General features: G+C 40.6%; 1 protein-coding gene across 6 annotated transcripts in view; it reads left to right on the top strand.

Moving 5' to 3' along the window:
• Positions 1–18,827, top strand: part of CALD1 (caldesmon 1) — a 266,015-nt gene that overhangs the window by 206,936 nt on the left and 40,252 nt on the right. For all 6 annotated transcript variants that reach the window (XM_073621277.1, XM_073621276.1, XM_073621272.1 and 3 more), the window contains 3 exons: positions 2,483–2,628; positions 11,906–12,161; positions 16,902–17,042. In XM_073621277.1, the coding sequence (XP_073477378.1) occupies positions 2,483–2,628; positions 11,906–12,161; positions 16,902–17,042 (543 nt within the window). The remainder of the gene's footprint in view (positions 1–2,482; positions 2,629–11,905; positions 12,162–16,901; positions 17,043–18,827) is intronic.

Below are 18,827 nucleotides of genomic sequence, written 5' to 3'. Positions count from 1 at the left end.
CTGTTCTAAACACGGGAAACATGCGCCCCTTTACAGGCATACTATAGACACCCCCCAGGTACGAAATTTAAAGGGATATTACACTTTTATTGTTTCACTTTAAGGATTATTAAAATCACTGCTCCCGAAAAAACGTCCGTTTTTAAAACTTTTTTTTACATTGATACATGTCCCCTGGGGCAGGACCCAGGTCCCAAAAACACTTTTTATGACAATAATTTGCATATAAGCCTTTAAAATTAGCACTTTTGATTATTCATGTTCGTGTCCCATAGACTTTAACGGTGTTCGCGTGTTCGAACAAATTTTTTGCCATAGACTTTTAATGGGTGTTTTGCAGCACCCCAAATTGTTCGCTGTTCGGTGAACTTGCAAACAGCCCGTGTTCGAGTCGAACATGAGTTCGACTCGAAGTCAAAACTCATCCCTATTCTACAGTGTACTGTGACTATACTGTATGCTGGCTTACTTGCAGTAGTTATGCTTGATTTTTTTAACTTCTGTAACACAGTAACAAATTAATCCTTCTAATTATGTGATAGTAATCTATTAGGTTAGTAGGTTAGGTCTAGCTAGTAGTGGGTTCTGTAATCTGGCCTTAAACCTAATCTACTGTATTACATTTTTATTAGAAGCACAGAAAATGATACACATGGTGCCTGTGTTAATAGTAAGTATCAAACCAAAAGTCATTATCAGTATCACCAAAACAATAGACTAAATAAAAACACACAATAATTCTTCTGGGAGATTTGATTTTCAAAGCTAAAAAAACTTATATTGTTAGATGTAAATTATTACATAATTCTTATCTAAGGAAATATAATACAACCAAGGAGGCAGTCGGCAGGATCGAAAACTTGCACTTAGGCTGGCCATACATTATACTATTTTCCTTTAGATGTACTCAAAACCATATAAAATGAGGCCAAACTTAACCACTTCAGCTCCGGAAGGATTTGCCCACTTCCAGACCAGGCCATTTTTTGTGATACGCACTGTGTCGCTTTACTGACAATTGCGCCGTCGGCGACGCTGTACCCAAACAAAATTGACGTCCTTTTTTTCCCACAAATAGAGCTTTCTTTTGGTAGTATTTGATCACCTCTGCGTTTTTTTTTTTTTTTACACTATAAACAAAAAAAGACAGATTATTTTGAAAAAAAAAGCTATATTTTTTACTTTTTCTATAATAAATATCCCCAAATTAAAAAAAAAATAAACACATTTTTTTTCCTCAGTTTAGGCCAATATGTATTCTTTTACATATTTTTGGTTAAAAAAAAATCGCAATAAGCGTATAATGATTGGTTTGCGCAAAAGTTATAGCGTCTACAAAATAGGGGATAGACTTATGCCATTTTTATTATTATTTTTTTTTACTAGTAATGGCAACGATCTGCGATTTTTATCAGGACTGCGACATTAAGGCAGACAGATCGGACACTTTTAACACTGTTTTTGGACCATTGACATTCATACAGTGATCAGTGCTATAAATAGCCACTGATTACTGTATAAATGTCATTAGCAAGGAAGGGGTTAACACTAGGGGGCAATCAAGGGGTTAATTGTGTTACCTAGGGAGTGATTCTAACTTTAGGGGGGATGGGACTGCCTGAGTGAGGAGAGCGATCGTTGTTCCTAAGCATTAGGAACAACAGATCGCTCTCCACACCCCTGACAGAAGGGAGATCTGTCTGTTTACATTGAGAGATCTTCGTTGTCTCCTTCTCAGGAGCAATCGCGAGTAGCCGGCGGCCCCGAGCTCCTACGTCACGCTGCGGGCGCGTGTGTGCGCCGCAGGCCCTATACTCCTTAAAGCGCCCGCTGTACAGCTACAGCATTTTGCACAGGAGTGCCATTATGCCATTGTCAATCATCAGCGGGTGGTCGGCAAGCAGTTAAACACTTTTAATTTATATGCAGTCAGGCAGGCTCTTGCACTACATAGTTAAAGGTAAATCGAAAGGAAATTGAACAATAAAATTGTATAATGTATGGCCAGCCTAAGTGAATAACCATTTACACAACACGTTTCGGAGAACAACTTTGCTTCATCAGCTCTGTGCTAAAAACCACAATAGCCGGACTCCTAGTACCAGGATTTATGATTAAACAAGCCCTTAACTTACTTCCAACACTTACATCTATCCATCAAAAGAAACTTCATTATTACGTTATTCATAACGTTTAGTGTTAACCCAACCTTGAAAAGTCAACTTTAAAATTCCCAACCTAATACATAAAATTAACCCAATTAACTCTTAATCCATGCTAACTTTTAAAGTGTATGGAATAGAGTGGGGGAAAGGTCATTTCATTGCTGTCTGTGTACCAACTGGGGACATGTACCCCTCTAATTATTCCTGGTGGCAATAGCCTTGGATTTTGGCTGAAAAGTACATATACCCTTTAAAGGGATCTACAGCTAAAACAAATGTACTCATTTTTTTTTTATTGTTTACCTTCCGCTTTTTAGGTTAAAGATGAGAAAGGGAGAGGTGGGAAGGAAGAGTTAAAAGCCAGCTGGGAGCGAAAGAAAGGATTTCCGGAAAGCAAAGCCCAGAATGGAGAAAGTTTACATGACGTTACACCGCAGAAGCTCAAACATTTGGACAAATTTGGGTAATAAACCTTGTCCGTCAGCTATCAACCCTTTTCCTAAAATGTTAACCTTTTTTTTCCTAAATGTTTTACATTACAGGGTAAAGTGCATGCTTACCTAAAACAATATTTGTTAATAGTTTAAAAAAATAATTCTAGTCAGGGTAGGGAAATAAATACATTTTAATATTATTATTATTATTGATATGATGATGATGTGGCCTACTGCATGACCTGTGCACTGCTGGCTCTACCTATTACTTATATGCCACTTTTTGGAGGATAGGTCATTTAATATTTAAAAAATTTAAATTTTTAACTTTTTTTTTATAATTACCTTTTTATTAAAGATTATACAAAAGAAATACAAACACGGTGTACAGTAAAACCTTGGATTGCGAGCATAATTAGTTCCGTAAACATGCTTTAATCCAAAGCACTTGTCCAAAGCGAATTTCCCCATAAGAAATAATGGAAACTCAGATGATTCGTTCCACAACCATTTATTCATAGACCTTTCAGTTTATAGTCCATATAAAAAGATTACAGCAATGTGATAGGTTGTGTAACCATAAACCATAAAATGTCCATCCACAAATGGCAGCCTCCACAAAGGGATTAGAAGCAAAATCCAGCAGGAGCTACAGAAGAAAAGAGAGCCTCTAAGTGTAGAAATATGGTTACATTTAATGAAGGTACAACATTTAGCAAGTCACATGGTTGATGATTAAAAGAAGGACATCTAAGTATGCAGGCGTCCGGGGTAAAGTTGTCCACATAGATCATCCCTCGCACCGCCCGCTCTCACCAATGTGAGGACAGCTTTTCCCCCGAATGCCTGCATACTTAGATGTCCTTCTTTTAATCATCAACCATATGAGTTGCTAAATGTTGTACCTTCATTAAATGTAACCATATTGCTACACTTAGAGGCGCCTCTCTTCTTTTATACTCAGTTGTGACATGACGCTTGATAAACAAATGACAAGACATCACTTGTTTATCAAGTCAAAATTTATTTAAAAATTTTGCTTGTCTTGCAAAACGTTCTCAAACCAGGGCTTTACTGTATATGATTTCAAAATGTATTACATTTTTTATATATGAATGTAAAGATATCTCTGCAGGTATAAAATACGAAGAAAAAAATGATTTCATATTTTTTGTATATGGTTCTGTGTAGGGTTACATTACAAAGAGGATAAATTAATTATTGCTTTTTTGACATTTTTATTATTGCTTGCCTCTCTAAAGCCTTGCATGTACATTTGATGTCTGACCATCAAAGTTAGTGCCCCCCCCCCAGCTATATTTAGATTTTTCTGCAATTATAACCAGATTCCACAGCTGCTGGTTGACACGTCATATTTGTAAATGTGAAGCGATTGGAGTAAACTTGTCATCTTTGACCTGTGAGTGGCTTGGGAAAGAAGCTTACTTTGGCTATTTTGCCCTTTGAGTTCACAGAGCAGTTCCAGCAAACTTCAAGAGCCTATTTATTCTCAGGCTAGAAAATTCCTACATTGCGTTCCAGCTTACATTATAGTTTCCTACTGTGTTTTCTATCCACTTTGTATTTATCTAAAATTCAATTGTTATTATGGATCACAAACCGTTGTTTAAGCTGATATCTAGGCAGACATAAAATACATACATTAATAAATTTTTGTAATCATGCATACATGAATAAATGTACTAGTTTTAATCCAAACAGTGGAAGTGCCTGGATTTGACCTGGCATCAGCCTCTTGCAATAACCTATACAGCAGAGCTGAGAGTCAGAGAGGAAGAAACAGCATAAGGAGCCAATCAGTTCATGTGACAAAAGCATGCTGATAGAAGGAGAAAGCAGAGTGACAGAAAGATGAACTCATCACTGTGCTACTTTGATTTTCACTGTCAGTAGCTTTCCAATACAAGTGCAGCGCTACCACCTAAACCTAATTACAGCGTATACCATTCAATAAATAAACCCCCAAAAAACTTTGAAATAAATATACAAATTCACATACATTAATTAAATGATTAAAGAATAGTAAAATCCATATATGAAAATGATCATTCATATACCCTGGCAGAATTTATGATTTCTTGGCCATTTTTCAAAGAATGTGAATGATAACACAAAAACTTTTTTTTTCACTCATGGTTAGTGTTTGGCTGAAGCCATTTATTATCAATCAACTGTGTTTACTCTTTTTCTAATCATAATGACAACACAAACTACCCAAATGACCCTGATCAAAAGTTTACATACCCTGGTGATTTTGGCCTGATAACATGCACACAAGTTGACACAAATGGGTTTGAATGGCTATTAAAGGTAACCATCCTCACCTGTGATCAGTTTGCTTGTAATTGGTATGTGTGTATAAAAGGTCAATGAGTTTCTGGACTTCTGATAGATCCTTGCATCTTTCATCCAGTGCTGCACTGACGTTTCTGGATTCTGAGTCATGGGGGAAAGCAAAAGAATTGTCAAAGGATCTGCGGGAAAAGGTAGTTGAACTGTATAAAACAGGAAAGAGATATAAAAAGATATCCAAGGAATTGAGAATGCCAATCAGCAGTGTTCAAACTCTAATCAAGAAGTGGAAAATGAGGGATTCGGTTAAAACCAAACCACGGTCAGGTAGAGCAACTAAAATTTCAGCCACAACTGCCAGGAAAATTGTTTCGGAATGCAAAGAAAAACCCACAAGCAACTTCAGATGGAATACAGGACTCTCTGAAAACATGTGATGTGGCTGTTTCAAGATACACAATAAGGAGGCACTTGAAGAACGATGGGCTGCATGGTCGAGTCGCCAGAAGAAAGCCATTACTATGCAAATGCCACAAAGTATCCTGCTTACAATACTCCAAACAGCACAGAGACAAGCCTCAAACCTTCTGGCACAAAGTCATTTGGAGTGATGAGACCAAAATTTCGCTTTTCGGCCACAACCATAAACGCTACATTTGGAGAGGAGTCAACAAGGCCTATGATGAAAGGTACACCATTCCTACTGTCAAACATGGAGGTGGATCGCTGATGTTTTGGGGATGTATTAGCTAAAAAGGCACAGGAAATTTGGTCAAAATTGTTGGCAAGATGAATGCAGTATGTTATCAAAAATACTGGAGGAACATTTGCATTCATCAGCCAGGAAGCTGCGCATGGGACGTACTTGGACATTCCAACATGACAACGATCCAAAACACAAGGCCAAGTCGACCTGTCATTGGCTACAGCAGAATAAAGTGAAGGTTCTGGAGTGGCCATCTCAGTCTCCTGACCTCAATATCATTGAGCCAACTCTGGGGAGATCTCAAATGTGCAGTTCATGCAAGATAGCCCAAGAATTTACAGGAACTGGAGGCTTTTTTTCCAAAGAGGAATGGGCAGCTTTACCATCTGAGAAGATAAAGAGCCTCATCCACAAATACCACAAAAGACTTCAAGCTGTCATTGATGTTAAAGGGGGTAATACACGGTATTAAGAACTGGGGTATGTAAACTTTTGATCAAGGTCATTTGGGTAGTTTCTGTTGTCATTATGATTTAAAAAAGTAAACACAGTTGATTGATAATAAATGACTTCAGCCAAACACTAACTATGAGTGAAAGAAAAGTTTTTGTGTTATCATTTATATTCTCTGAAAAATGGCCAAGAAATCATAAATTCTGCAGAGTATGTAAACTTATGAGCACAACTGTGTGTGTGTATATAAATATATATATATATATATATATATATATATATATATATATATATATATATATATATATATATATATACATATATATACAGTGGGGACGGAAAGTATTCAGACCCCCTTAAATTTTTCACTCTTTGTTATATTACAGCCATTTGCTAAAACCATTTAAGTTCATTTTTTTTCCTCATTAATGTACACACAGCACCCCATATTGACAGAAAAACACAGAATTGTTGACATTTTTGCAGATTTATTAAAAAAGAAAAACTGAAATATCACATGGCCCTAAGTATTCAGACCCTTTGCTGTGACACTCATATATTTAACTCAGGTGCTGTCCATTTCTTCTGATCATCCTTGAGATGGTTCTACACCTTTATTTGAGTCCAGCTGTGTTTGATTATACTGAAGAGCTCAGAGACAGAATTGTGGCAAGGCACAGATCTGGCCAAGGTTACAAAAAAATTTCTGCTGCACTTAAGGTTCCTAAGAGCACAGTGGCCTCCATAATCCTTATATGGAAGACGTTTGGGACGACCAGAACCCTTCCTAGAGCTGGCCGTCCGGCCAAACTGAGCTATCGGGGGAGAAGAGCCTTGTGAGAGAGGTAAATAACCCAAAGATCACTGTGGCTGAGCTCCAGAGATGCAGTCGGGAGATGGGAGAAAGTTGTAGAAAGTCAACCATCACTGCAGCCCTCCACCAGTCGGGGCTTTATGGCAGAGTGGCCCGACGGAAGCCTCTCCTCAGTGCAAGACACATGAAAGCCTGCATGGAGTTTGCTAAAAACACCAGGACTCCAAGATGGTGAGAAATAAGATTCTTTGGTCTGATAGATAGAACTTTTTGGCCTTAATTCTAAGCGGTATGTGTGGAGAAAACCAGGCAATGCTCATCACCTGTCCAATACAGTCCCAACAGTGAAGCATGGTGGTGGCAGCATCATGCTGTGGGGGTGTTTTTCAGCTGCAGGGACAGGACGACTGGTTGCAATCGAGGGAAAGATGAATGCGGTCAAATACAGGGATATCCTGGACTAAAACCTTCTCCAGAGTGCTCAGGACCTCAGACTTGGCCGAAGGTTTACCTTCCAACAAGACAATGACCCTAAGCACACAGCTAAAATAACGAAGGAGTGGCTTCACAACAACTCTGTGACTGTTCTTGAATGGCCCAGGCAGAGCCCTGACTTAAACCCAATTGAGAATCTCTAAAGAGACCTAAAAATGGCTGTCCACCAACGTTTACCATCCAACCTGACAGAACTGGTGTGAAAAACTTGTTGCATCTTTCCCAAAAAGACTCATGGCTGTATTAGATCAAAAGGGTGCTTCTACTAAATATTGAGCAAAGGGTCTGAATACTTAGGACCATATGATATTTCAGTTTTTCTTTTTTAATAAATCTGCAAAAATGTCAACAATTCTGTGTTTTTCTGTTAATATGGGGTGCTGTGTGTACATTAATGAGGAAAAAAAATGAACTTAAATGAATTTAGCAAATGGCTGCAATATAACAAAGAGTGAAAAATTTAAGGGGGTCTGAATACTTTCCGTCCCCACTGTATCTATCTATCTATCTATCTATCTATCTATCTATCTATCTATCTATCTATCTATCTATCTATCTATCTATCTATCTATCTATCTATCTATCTATCTATCTATCTATCTATCTATCTATCTATCTATCTATCTATCCATCTATATAGATAGATAGATAGATAGATAGATAGATAGATAGATAGCTATCTACATATATAGATATATATCTATATACGTATATATAGATAGATAGATAGATAGATAGATAGATAGATAGATAGATATAATCATGCAGCAAAAAAACAGTGCAGCTATGAACAAACCCACAGTGAAAACTGTGTATAAAATCCAAAAAGTTGAGTGTTCATATATAAATTCCATCTAATGAAAACATCCGCTTTAAACAAATAAAGTGTGTTTAGTGCTCTTCCAAACGGGACATGTGCAGATGCCTTGTGTATACACACTCATATTGTGTCATACACCATGCCAACTGTTCCACCTCTGATGATGGATATCCACTCACCTGGACATTAGGACCCCTCAATTACAGGATGTCCTAAGTGCTTGAGACACCCATTGTTTGACAGCTCCCTCATCACTTTTCTCCTCCAAGATACGGAGCTGATACACCAAGGAATCTGCAGCACTGAATGCCCTTACAGGGTTAACACTTCTCCTCCACTCCATCACTCATGTATCATACTAAATTCCTTGGGGTATCAGCCCTGTGTCTTGGAGGAAAGTGGGCCAATGGGACAAATTATAAGATAACATGTATGCTTTTTATGTCTTTCTGTGTAGAGATTACATATAACTTAAAGAGATTTTAAAGGTAATAAAAAATAAATATAACAAACATCTCCATACTTACCTGCGCTATGCAACGGAATTGCACAGAGTGGCCCCAAAACTCCTCGGGTCCCCCGCCGGTGCTCCTGGCACCTCCTCTCTGTCCAGTGCCCCCACGAGAAAGCGCTTCCCATAGGGGCACTTGTGCGTGCTCCCTCCCGAGCCCCACTGCTGCATCCATGGAGACATGCACAGCAATGGATCAAATGAGGGCTCAGGCAAGTTTTTTACTTTAACCCAGTGGTCCCCAACCTTTTTGGCACCGGGGACCGGCTGCGTGGAAAAAAATTGTGCCAAGGACGTGGGCGGTCACGTGGGGTAAAAGATTTTTCGTGGGCAATGCCTGGTGTTGGCACTTCAATCATCATGGCACCATGCTTGATATGGTGTCAGGGTGATTGAAGCGCATTATTTCTATAATTACATTGTAGAAATAAATGAAATAGTTCAACTCACCATAATGCAGAATCAGTGGGAGCCCTGAGCATGTCACTTGCCACTGTCACCTGCCACAAGATGTGGATTGTCACTTGCCACGCTGCCTGTCATCAAATGCAGAGTGAGTGGAGCGCCCCTTGTGGTATGTGAGGCAGACAGCTGAGGGGGTGAACTACAAGTTCCAGCACACCCCACCTGTACTCCCACACATAGCTCACCTGTCACTGATGACATCACATCTCTGTGGGATCGCCTCTCTGTAGCAGGGTGTCTCCCTCATCATGCTGCAGCCAGTCTCACCTGGCAGAGGGAGGGTCTGAGACTCATTCGGCTGTCACTGTCTGGCTCTGCCCTCGGCCATTCCTGATTAGCTGTCGGGGGGGGAATCTGCGTCGCTGACCAAGGAATTCCAGTTTTCTCACAGTGAGAAGCCACAGGAGAGCGGTGATGCGGGGCGGGCAGTGAGAGATGATGTCATTTCTCTGCTCCCCGCCGCACCTCCGACACTGAGATAGAACGCTGGCTGTGAGGGCGGAAGAGCGGTGATGCGGGGGGTGGAGAGAGATCATATCATCTCTGCTTGCCCACCCGTTCGCTTCTTCCATCCACCCAGCGCTCTCATATCAGCCGCCCAGGTATCTCTTGCCGGCCGGCCACCTGCTGCCCGGCTGCAGAAGGACCATCGCCTGGCAGTGGGCCGCGGCCCGGGGGTTGACGACCCCTGCTTTAACCACTTTAAGACCGCCCACTGCACATATACTGCAGCAGGGCGGCTCTATTGCACGAAGCGACGTACTTGTAGGGCCCGCTCGATGTCCACCGGCCATCTGCGATTGCGGTACAGAGAGGCAGAACGGGATCTGACTATGTAAACAAGGTGGATCCTCATTCTGACAGGGGAAAACATTGAGATCTGCTGTTCCTAGTGATTAGAAACAGCAATCTCTGTGTTGTCCCAATGATCCCATCCCCCCACACAGTACCCAGGGAACATAGATAACCCCTTGATTGCCCCCTAGTGTGAAACCCTTCCCTGCCAGTGTCATGTATACATTGATCAGTGCATTTTTTTTTAGCACTGATCACTTTAATAATGTCACTGGTCCTCAAAAAGTGTCAATAACGCCATTACCAGTAAAAACATAAAAAATAAAAAATAAAAGTCCATAAAGCTATCCCCTTATATTGTAGATGCTATAACTTTTGCACAAACCAATCAATATACGCTTATTGCGATTTTTTTTACCAACAATATGTAGCAGAATACATATTGGCCTAAACTGATGAATACATTCGTTTTTTATATATTTTTTTGGATATGTATTATAGCAGAAAGTAAACAATTTTGTTTTCTATTTCAAAATTGATGGTCTTTTTTTGTTTATAGCGCAAAAAATTTAAACCACAGAGGTGATCAAATACCACCAAAAGAAAGCTCTATTTGTGGCAAAAAAAGGAATTTTGTTTGGGTACAATGTCGCACAACCGCTCAATTGTCAGTTAAAGCGACGCAGTGCCATATCACAAAAAAAATGGCCTGGTCATTAAGGGGGTAAATCCTTTCCGGGGCTGAAGTGGTTAATGTAAGGAATGCATTAAGGTAAGAATTGTTTAGGCTTTAGAACCACTTTAAAAACTTATTTCATCCCCAGCAAACAATGTATGCTGCTTTTTATCTTAGGTAGTGAAAAAAGTATTGCCACATAAATAGGCCTGTAGCAGTACCAGAGCTGAAGTGGTTAAACTACTTTCCTATTTTGACAGGTAGGAGCATTCTGACAGTTCTGATCTTAATTATCGATCAGTAAACCATCAGCATGGTTCCCAATCATGTAATAACCGTGACAACTGTAAGGCTCCTTTCACACGGGGCGGATCCACTCAACAGACTCTGCCAGCGGGAGATCTCTCCGTTGATCACTGCTGAGCCGGAGGATGTCAGGTCTGTCTCTGCTCACTGTGTAGGGATGGACCTGTCAGAGCTCCGCTGTCCTCTATGGGAGAGATTGGAAGAAAATGGATCCGCCTGTCTGTTTTTGTACGATCCCCTCCGATCCGCTGGACAGATCATATTAATCAATATGGCGAACATATTGCCATCCGTCTGTTTTGAGCGGATCTTATTGGATCGGATGGCAGGCGGGTGTCAGCAGACACATCTCCTCTGATATCCACCCGCCCATAGAAGTCAATGAGTGGCCCCCTCAGATCCGCCAGAAAAAAGGACAGGCGGATCTTAGCAGGCCTATCGTGTGAAAGGGACCTAACACGTTAATCACATGAGGTTTGTTCGTAGATAAGCCTCTCTGGCTCTAGCTGGCATAGTATTTCTTTCTTTGTGCACTCACTTTGCACAAAGAAATAAATACAAGTTTAAAAAAAGACAGCACAGTGGTTTAACAAAAAATATAAAATGTAAAAAAAAAATTCACATTTTTGTTAATTTGTCAGCCTTTAATAAAAAAAAAAAAAACAGAGCGGGGTATTTATTAAACAATGTAACAAAAAATAAAAAATAAATCCCTATGTGCCCCCAAAATGTAAAAATGATTCAGTTTGGAAAATTAGTAATAGAGTTAAATGCCCAATTAACTGATACATGCTGCCACTGCTAAATTTAGTCTGAACTCTGGTTATTAAAAGGTTAAAACAAAAGGTACATCTTCCAAATCTGATGAACTGTTTATAGCTAGATATGATGAATACATGTATATATTGTGTGTTATGTACTTAGCAAATCCATTTATGTGGTTTCCTTTAAGTGGGGCGAAAGCACAGCCGAGTGGCGATGAGGCGGACTCTGGAACAAAGGTGGAAGCAGGTAAAAAATTTGAGGACCTGCGCCGTCGTAAAGGTGAGACGGACCCTGGGGAGTTTGAGAAGCTGAAGCAGAAACAGCAGCAATCTGCAGCAGAACTTGAGGAGCTGAAGAGGAAACGAGAGGAGAGGAAGAGGTTGATGGAAGAGGAGGAGCAGAGGAAGAAACAGGAAGAGGCAGAGAGAAAAGCCAAAGAAGAGGTGGGACTTTATCAGCCTCGATTGTGAGAATTTTAGGAACAGTTAACTATAAAATGCGTCTCTGTTGCCAGAGTTTTGGCAAAAATGGTGCCCACGCATTCCGATTCAATTGTTTAATAATCTAATACAATTTTTTTAAGCAAATCTGGGCACATTTTTTACATTCAAACTAATTTCTGAGGCAGTTTTCAGGCGTTTTGCGATAAAAATAGTACACGTAAATTGCCTGAAAACTGCCTCTCATGCCTCCCCAGTGTGGAAGCCCGAGTGCTTTCACACTAGGGCGGTGCACTTGTGGAACGGGAAAAAGGGTCCTGCAAGCAGTATCTTTGGGGCAGTGTGGGAGTGGTGGATACACCGCTCTCACACCGCCCCAGCCCATTGGAATGAATGGGCAGTGCTTCCGAAGTGCCTGAAAAGCGATTCGGAAGCGTGGGCACTATTTACGCCTGACTAGCGATCGAAAAGCGCCGCTAGAGTCTAAAGCGACGGTAAATCAACGCTAGTTTTATCACTAACGAACCCGCCGTCCGAGTGTAAAAGTACCCTTATGCGGCAGGAAAAGCCACACACAGATAAAGCTTACATTGTCTCCAATACAAAGTGAATATTAGAGACAAGGCCATCAGACATTTTGAACCAGAATAGCTCAAATTTTTATTTTGGAGTTTGGCATAGTTATTATTATAGAACCATGTTAGAAAAGAATTGGTCTTACTAGAGTGCTTCTTTAATGAGACCCTGTCACCAGCTTAAGATAATTGCAGGTAAAAGAACAGATATATCCTGTATAATAATAACATATCAATTATTTTAACCACTTCGGCCCTGGAAGAATTTACCCCCTTCCTGACCAGAGCACTTTTTGCGATTCGGCACTGCGTCGCTTTAACTGACAATTGCGCGGTCGTGCGACGTGGCTCCCAAACAAAATTGACATCCTTTTTTCCCACAAATAGAGCTTTCTTTTGGTGGTGTTTGATCACCTCTGCGTTTTTTATTTTTTGCGCTATAAACAAAAAAAATACGACAATTTTGAAAAAAACGCATTATTTTTTACTTTTTGCTATATAATATCCCCCAAAAATATATAAAAAAACATTTTTTTTCCTCAGTTTAGGCCAATACGTATTCTTCTACATATTCTTGGTAAAAAAAATCGCAGTAAGCGTTTATTGATCGGTTTGCGCAAAAGTTATAGCGTTTACAAAATAGGGGATAGTTTTATGGCATTTTTGTTAATAATTTTTTTTTTTTAAATGGTGGCGACCAGCGATTTTTATTGTGACTGCGGCATTATGGCGGACACATCGGACATTTTTGACACATTTTTGGGACCATTGTCATTTATACAGCAATCAGTGCTATACAAATGCACTGATTCCTGTGTAAATGACACTGGCAGTGAAGGGGTTAACAACTAGTTGGCAGTGTAGGGGTTAAGTGTGCCCTAGGGGCGTGTTTCTAACTGTGAGGGGTATGGCTGTGTGTGACACGTCACTGATCTCTGCTCCGACGACAGGGAGCAGAGATCAGTGACACTGTCACTAGGCAGAATGGGGAGATGCTTGTTTACATTATCATCTCCCCGTTCTTCCTCCTCCGACGCGGCGATCGAGTCCGCAGGAATCGCGACCCGACTCACAGAGCTTGCCGCGGGAGGCGCGCACGGGGGGGAACATACAGGTACGTGATTCTGCCTGTACGAGCCCTTCTGTTGCAGTATATCTGCGTGAAGCGGTCGGCAAGCTAAATGATTGTTTTTTTCTCTCCAAAAAATGTTGTTAATCACTTATAATGCGCCTTTGAACTTGCTAGAAAATTTGACTTCTTCTTTGTCTTCAAACTATGGCCCTCCAGTTGTTCAAGAACTACAATTCCCATCATGCCTAGCCATGTCTGTGAATGTCAGAGTTTTACAATGCCTCATGGGATGTGTAGCTCTGCAACAGCTGGAGGGCCGTAGTTTGAGGATCCCTGGCCTACTATGTTATAGCCTCCTCCTCTTCTGAGAGTGTCTATATCTCTGTGCTGGCACAGCTCCTCCACCCCCTCCCCTCCCTACATAACCTTTTATGCAGGAGGAAGGGCAACTTGAGTGACAGCTCTGAGTCTGCTGGTGCTCCTGACATCCCAAGATGGAAATGCCCAGCAGCAGCCTCAGGGCTTTTAGATGGCTACACAAGGGAGGCTTTTGCAGGTAATACCTTGTTTAAAATAGGTTAAATGTGCATATACTATAAGCTTATGAGAAGTTTTTGTGTTGAAATTTTTGGTCCAATGACAGAGTCTCTTTTAATGTTACAAATTAGTACTTGAATACTGAAATGTGAATCACAAAGCTCTAGGACATAAGAAGGCTTTATTTTACTTTTTTCTTAAATTTGAATAATAGGGATGGATATTTCGATGTTGGTTACTTGCTGACACCTTGTAACCACCCACCAGCCGCTTTTACCTCCCATGGGATCTGTTCGGCTTCATGCGCACAGCCTTACAGGGGCCTTTGCAGCATGCAGAGCCTGCATAATGACATTACCGGGACTGCTGCCGCATACAGCCGTCCATTACGATGCATTAGTCGTGGCAGCTGTACAGGGTTGAGCGCAGAGGGTTGTGTAAAGCAATGTTTCTCAACTCCAGTCCTCAGGTACCCTCAACAGGTCATGTTTTCAGGATTTCCCTCAGCTGAAACGGCTGTGGTAATTACTAAGGCAGTGAAACTGATGCAAAATAATGGTAAGCCTGAAAACATGACCTGTTGGGGGTACTTGAGGACTGGAGTTGAGAAACTTTGGCGTAAAGTACCTGCATGTGCTCTCTGACGTATACTCCAAATGTAAGTGTGTCGCTGTGTCCAACTGCCTCTTATAATGCATCTCAATGGTCAGCTGTAGGCAGCAGCAGTCCCGGGAATGTCATTACGCAGGCTCTGCACACTGTAAAGACCCTGTATAGCTGTGTGCATGAAGCCTACAAGATCTAAACCTCTCTAGTTCCCAGCTCCACCCACCAGCTCTTTAGATCTGCCCAAGACTTCACCTAGGGTTCCTGGCTTTAACCACCTACCACACTCATAACTCACTGGGGGAGATTTATCAAAACTAGAGCATTTAGAATCTGGTGTTTATGGTAGCCAATCAGCTTCTAACTTGAGCTTGTTCAATTAAGCTTTGACAATAAGCCCACGTTCACATTGGGTCGATTTGGCATGTGATTTGACATGTCAAATGGCATGCTAAATTGGCGGCTATTGCCGGCAATAGCACCGTCTGAATTGGATGCGGCACCACACCGATTCCCAAAAGTAGTTCCTGTACTGACACAGATGTCTGTCAAATCTCCCCCAAAGTCGGACTGCATTGCTGGTTTGAAATTCTGCAAGTTCGCGCAATTTCTAACCTGCATCAGTGTGAACCTGGGCTTAATCCTGGAAGCTGATTGGTTTCTATGCAGAGCTGCACCAGATTTTGCATTCTTCAGTTTTAGTAAATCAACCCCACTGTGTTGAAATTATAATTGTGGGGCTTAACTGCAACCAACATTTTTTCCGTTGTAGTTTTAGATAAAGTAAGGAAGATTTCCAGTTTCTGTCAGGTTTTTATTATTGTTTGACACCCCATTGGGGAGATTTTCCCTCACTTCCCGTTCATGTGACACTAGTATAAGAAATAGTGAATTTGGTTGTCACTGGGACAGGAAGGTATTGACAGCAATGAAAACACCGTCAAAAGTTCTAACCCTTCCCCGCTTTCTTAAAATGTGTTAGTTTTTTTTTTTAATGGTATCTGTTGAAAAGATTTCACATTACTTCCTGTCCTGACAGGAAGTGAGGGGATATCTCCCCAATTGAGGCAAAGGCAGCAATAAAAACCCAACATTAGCTCTAATCTATACCTGTTCAATCAAAAATGGAATAAAAAAATTATGTTTGAATCTGGACTTTGAGGCTGGGTTCACACTTGAGAACGCAGCGGCTCACAGCAGGGGTCCGGTGCGTCTCCATTCACCGTTTCAGGTCAAATTTCAGCCCGAATTTTGGGCTGAATTCGGACCTGAAACAGACCAAAAGATGCACAGGACTCCTTTGCAATTCGTACCAGAGCCACTGTGGAGATGTGTGAACTGGCTCCATAGACAGCCGGCCACAGTCTCCTGCTATGCGAATTGGATGCGGGGAAACCACATCCAATTCACAATAGTGTGAACCCAGCGCAAGGGCTTGTTCACCCCAGTCCTGTTGGGCTGCACTGTGCAGCGTTGCCCAACACAGTCCCGACCCATAGATAAGACAATTTGTCTTATGTCCTTTTGCTTCAGGTTTATTTTTGCACTGCACATTCTGATGCCTATAATTCATCTCAACATTTTCTGAGTTAAATGTAGTGTCAAGTTAAATAAAGTTAAAAAAACGAGGAAAAAGAAAGCACTGCTATGGATTTTACAAGGCATTGTAGTGTCTATCTTGAATATACGGCAGGGCGTACTCTTTATGTGCACCTTAATACCAAGCGATGGTGTGAATGAGCCAGAAATGCAACTGTCATGCAGTATTGTGCGAGAGCCCATACTAAGGGCAACAAATGCAGAATCTGCAGAGGGGGAATTTTCTCACTCAGCATTTCTCACAGGTGCAGTGGGTAATTCAGTCCTCGTGCATTCAGCCTCAACTAAAATATCAGTTTTGGGATTGAATAAAACAATTTTCCATCATAAAATCTATCATTCTTGTATTTGTAGGAGGAAAAAAAGAGACAGAAGGAGGAAAGAGAAAGAAGAAGAGCAGAAGCTGCAGAGAAACGTCAAAAACAGGAAGAGGAGGGAGTATCAGACGAAAAGAAATCATTGAAGGGTTTTACCCCAAAAGGTTCATCTCTTACGGTATGTGCACAAAATGATTTGGTGTGTGTGTGTTTCTGGTTCTGACACCCCTTTGGGTCTCCCCTTTGTGATCGGGAACAGATGACAACTATGACAGCCATTAATGGTTATCGCATGCAACCTGGAAGATTGTTTATTAAAAATCGCATCGTATCGGTTTCATCTCCTTAATAATACTAGCTGTCAGATACAATTACAGTTTAAAAAAAAAAATGTTAATATTTGATATATTCTTAAAAAAACATGTAAAATTATTTAGGTAGGCAAGTTATTTACATGATTTTGGCAAGTCAAAGGGGTGTGTTTGCTAATGTTTTCACTCAAGATTTACCCATTTTTTCCCTAATTGAATTTTATGTGAAAACATTACTTTGGAAACAAAGTAAACAAAGAAACATTACTTTGTGAATTTATCTAAAGCCATTTTTATGAGGTATGGTGGGGTAAGGATAAAACTTCTGCCAGGTTTTTTTCCCATCCATGTGCCTTTATGGAGATTTCTCTTAATTTCCTGTACTGTAGATATAACACAGAATGAGAGTGAATCTCTCCAAAGTGAGGCGAAATTCACTTCTGGTGACAGTTGTCACCAGAATAAATGTCCCTATTGGAAGATTTTCCCTCATCTCCTGTTCTGGTGACAGCTCTAATATAGGGGGGAAATCTAAGCAGGGACACAGACATCAATAAATAAGTGACAGGGTTGCTAACCTTTTTCTACTCTACTCTGTTTTTTTTTTTTTTACTACAAAAGTTTTGTTTTTAGATACACTTACACTTTCACCAGTGTATGATGATGCTAAATTTGATCTATGCTTCGGTAACCTTGGATAAAAGGTTTTAGTCTACCAAAAAACAAATAGCAATCCATTTGGATAAACTGTCTAAGATATGAAGTCATCAAACATTGTGCGATGTTTGAAAAACACATTTACATATGTGTATCTGCCATGCACAAATTACATGTATTCATAGGGGCGGTAAAACTGCTTTTACGTTCCTCCGGCCGCCCCTATGTGAGCGATCCATAAGGCCATGGAGGAGATCAGCTATAAGGAAAACATAACTAAACTAAATGTATTCAATCTTGAAAAGAGGTTATTAAGGCGAGATATGATCACAATGGTCCATATATAAAATTTGGTGAAAAAGTTGCTCACTTCAAATTCCGACACAGATGTCATATCTAGTTTACAGCAGATAATAAAAATCTGCAAGCACAGTACAGACATGGTTAATTATGGTAAACATAACCCCTCAGCCCTGTCCCCCGACATTACATGGAAGGTGAAACCCGGGTAGGATTTTTAGGAATGTAAAAAGGTAAAGTAAGTAAAAAGGTAAGAAGCATTTTTTAAAATATGTATGCTATATAAATGGAAGCATGTAACAAATATAAAATAGGAGTTTTCCCCATTTGGCTGCAAAATTGGAATACATTTTGAAAGATACGTTCACCTTTAAAAAATAATTAAATAAAAAAATATGCATTTATTATTTTTTTTCTAAGGAGCCTGCAGAGCATTGCACCCAGGATCAGCAAGTCATGGGTGCAATCTCAGACAGACTCTCAGCATAGCTGTCTGCTCGTACCTTGTACGGGCAGGCAGCCACCTTAGAGCAGGAAGATCAATGGGACTACGAGAGTGCTCACCAGCACCCTCGCAGTTCATTGAGAACTAGAAGCCGTCAGCCGCAGTGGCTGGTGATACTTGTAGGCATTCATTCACAGGAAACTGTGTGGGCCGACGCATCACAGGGAGCAGGGGGAAAGACTGCAGATGT

This window comes from Aquarana catesbeiana, linkage group LG03 (genome assembly GCF_042186555.1).
Source record: "Aquarana catesbeiana isolate 2022-GZ linkage group LG03, ASM4218655v1, whole genome shotgun sequence".
Taxonomy (NCBI): Eukaryota; Metazoa; Chordata; class Amphibia; order Anura; family Ranidae; genus Aquarana; species Aquarana catesbeiana.
The sequence above is the reverse complement of the archived record's forward strand: the minus strand, read 5'-3'. Positions and strand labels throughout refer to the sequence as shown.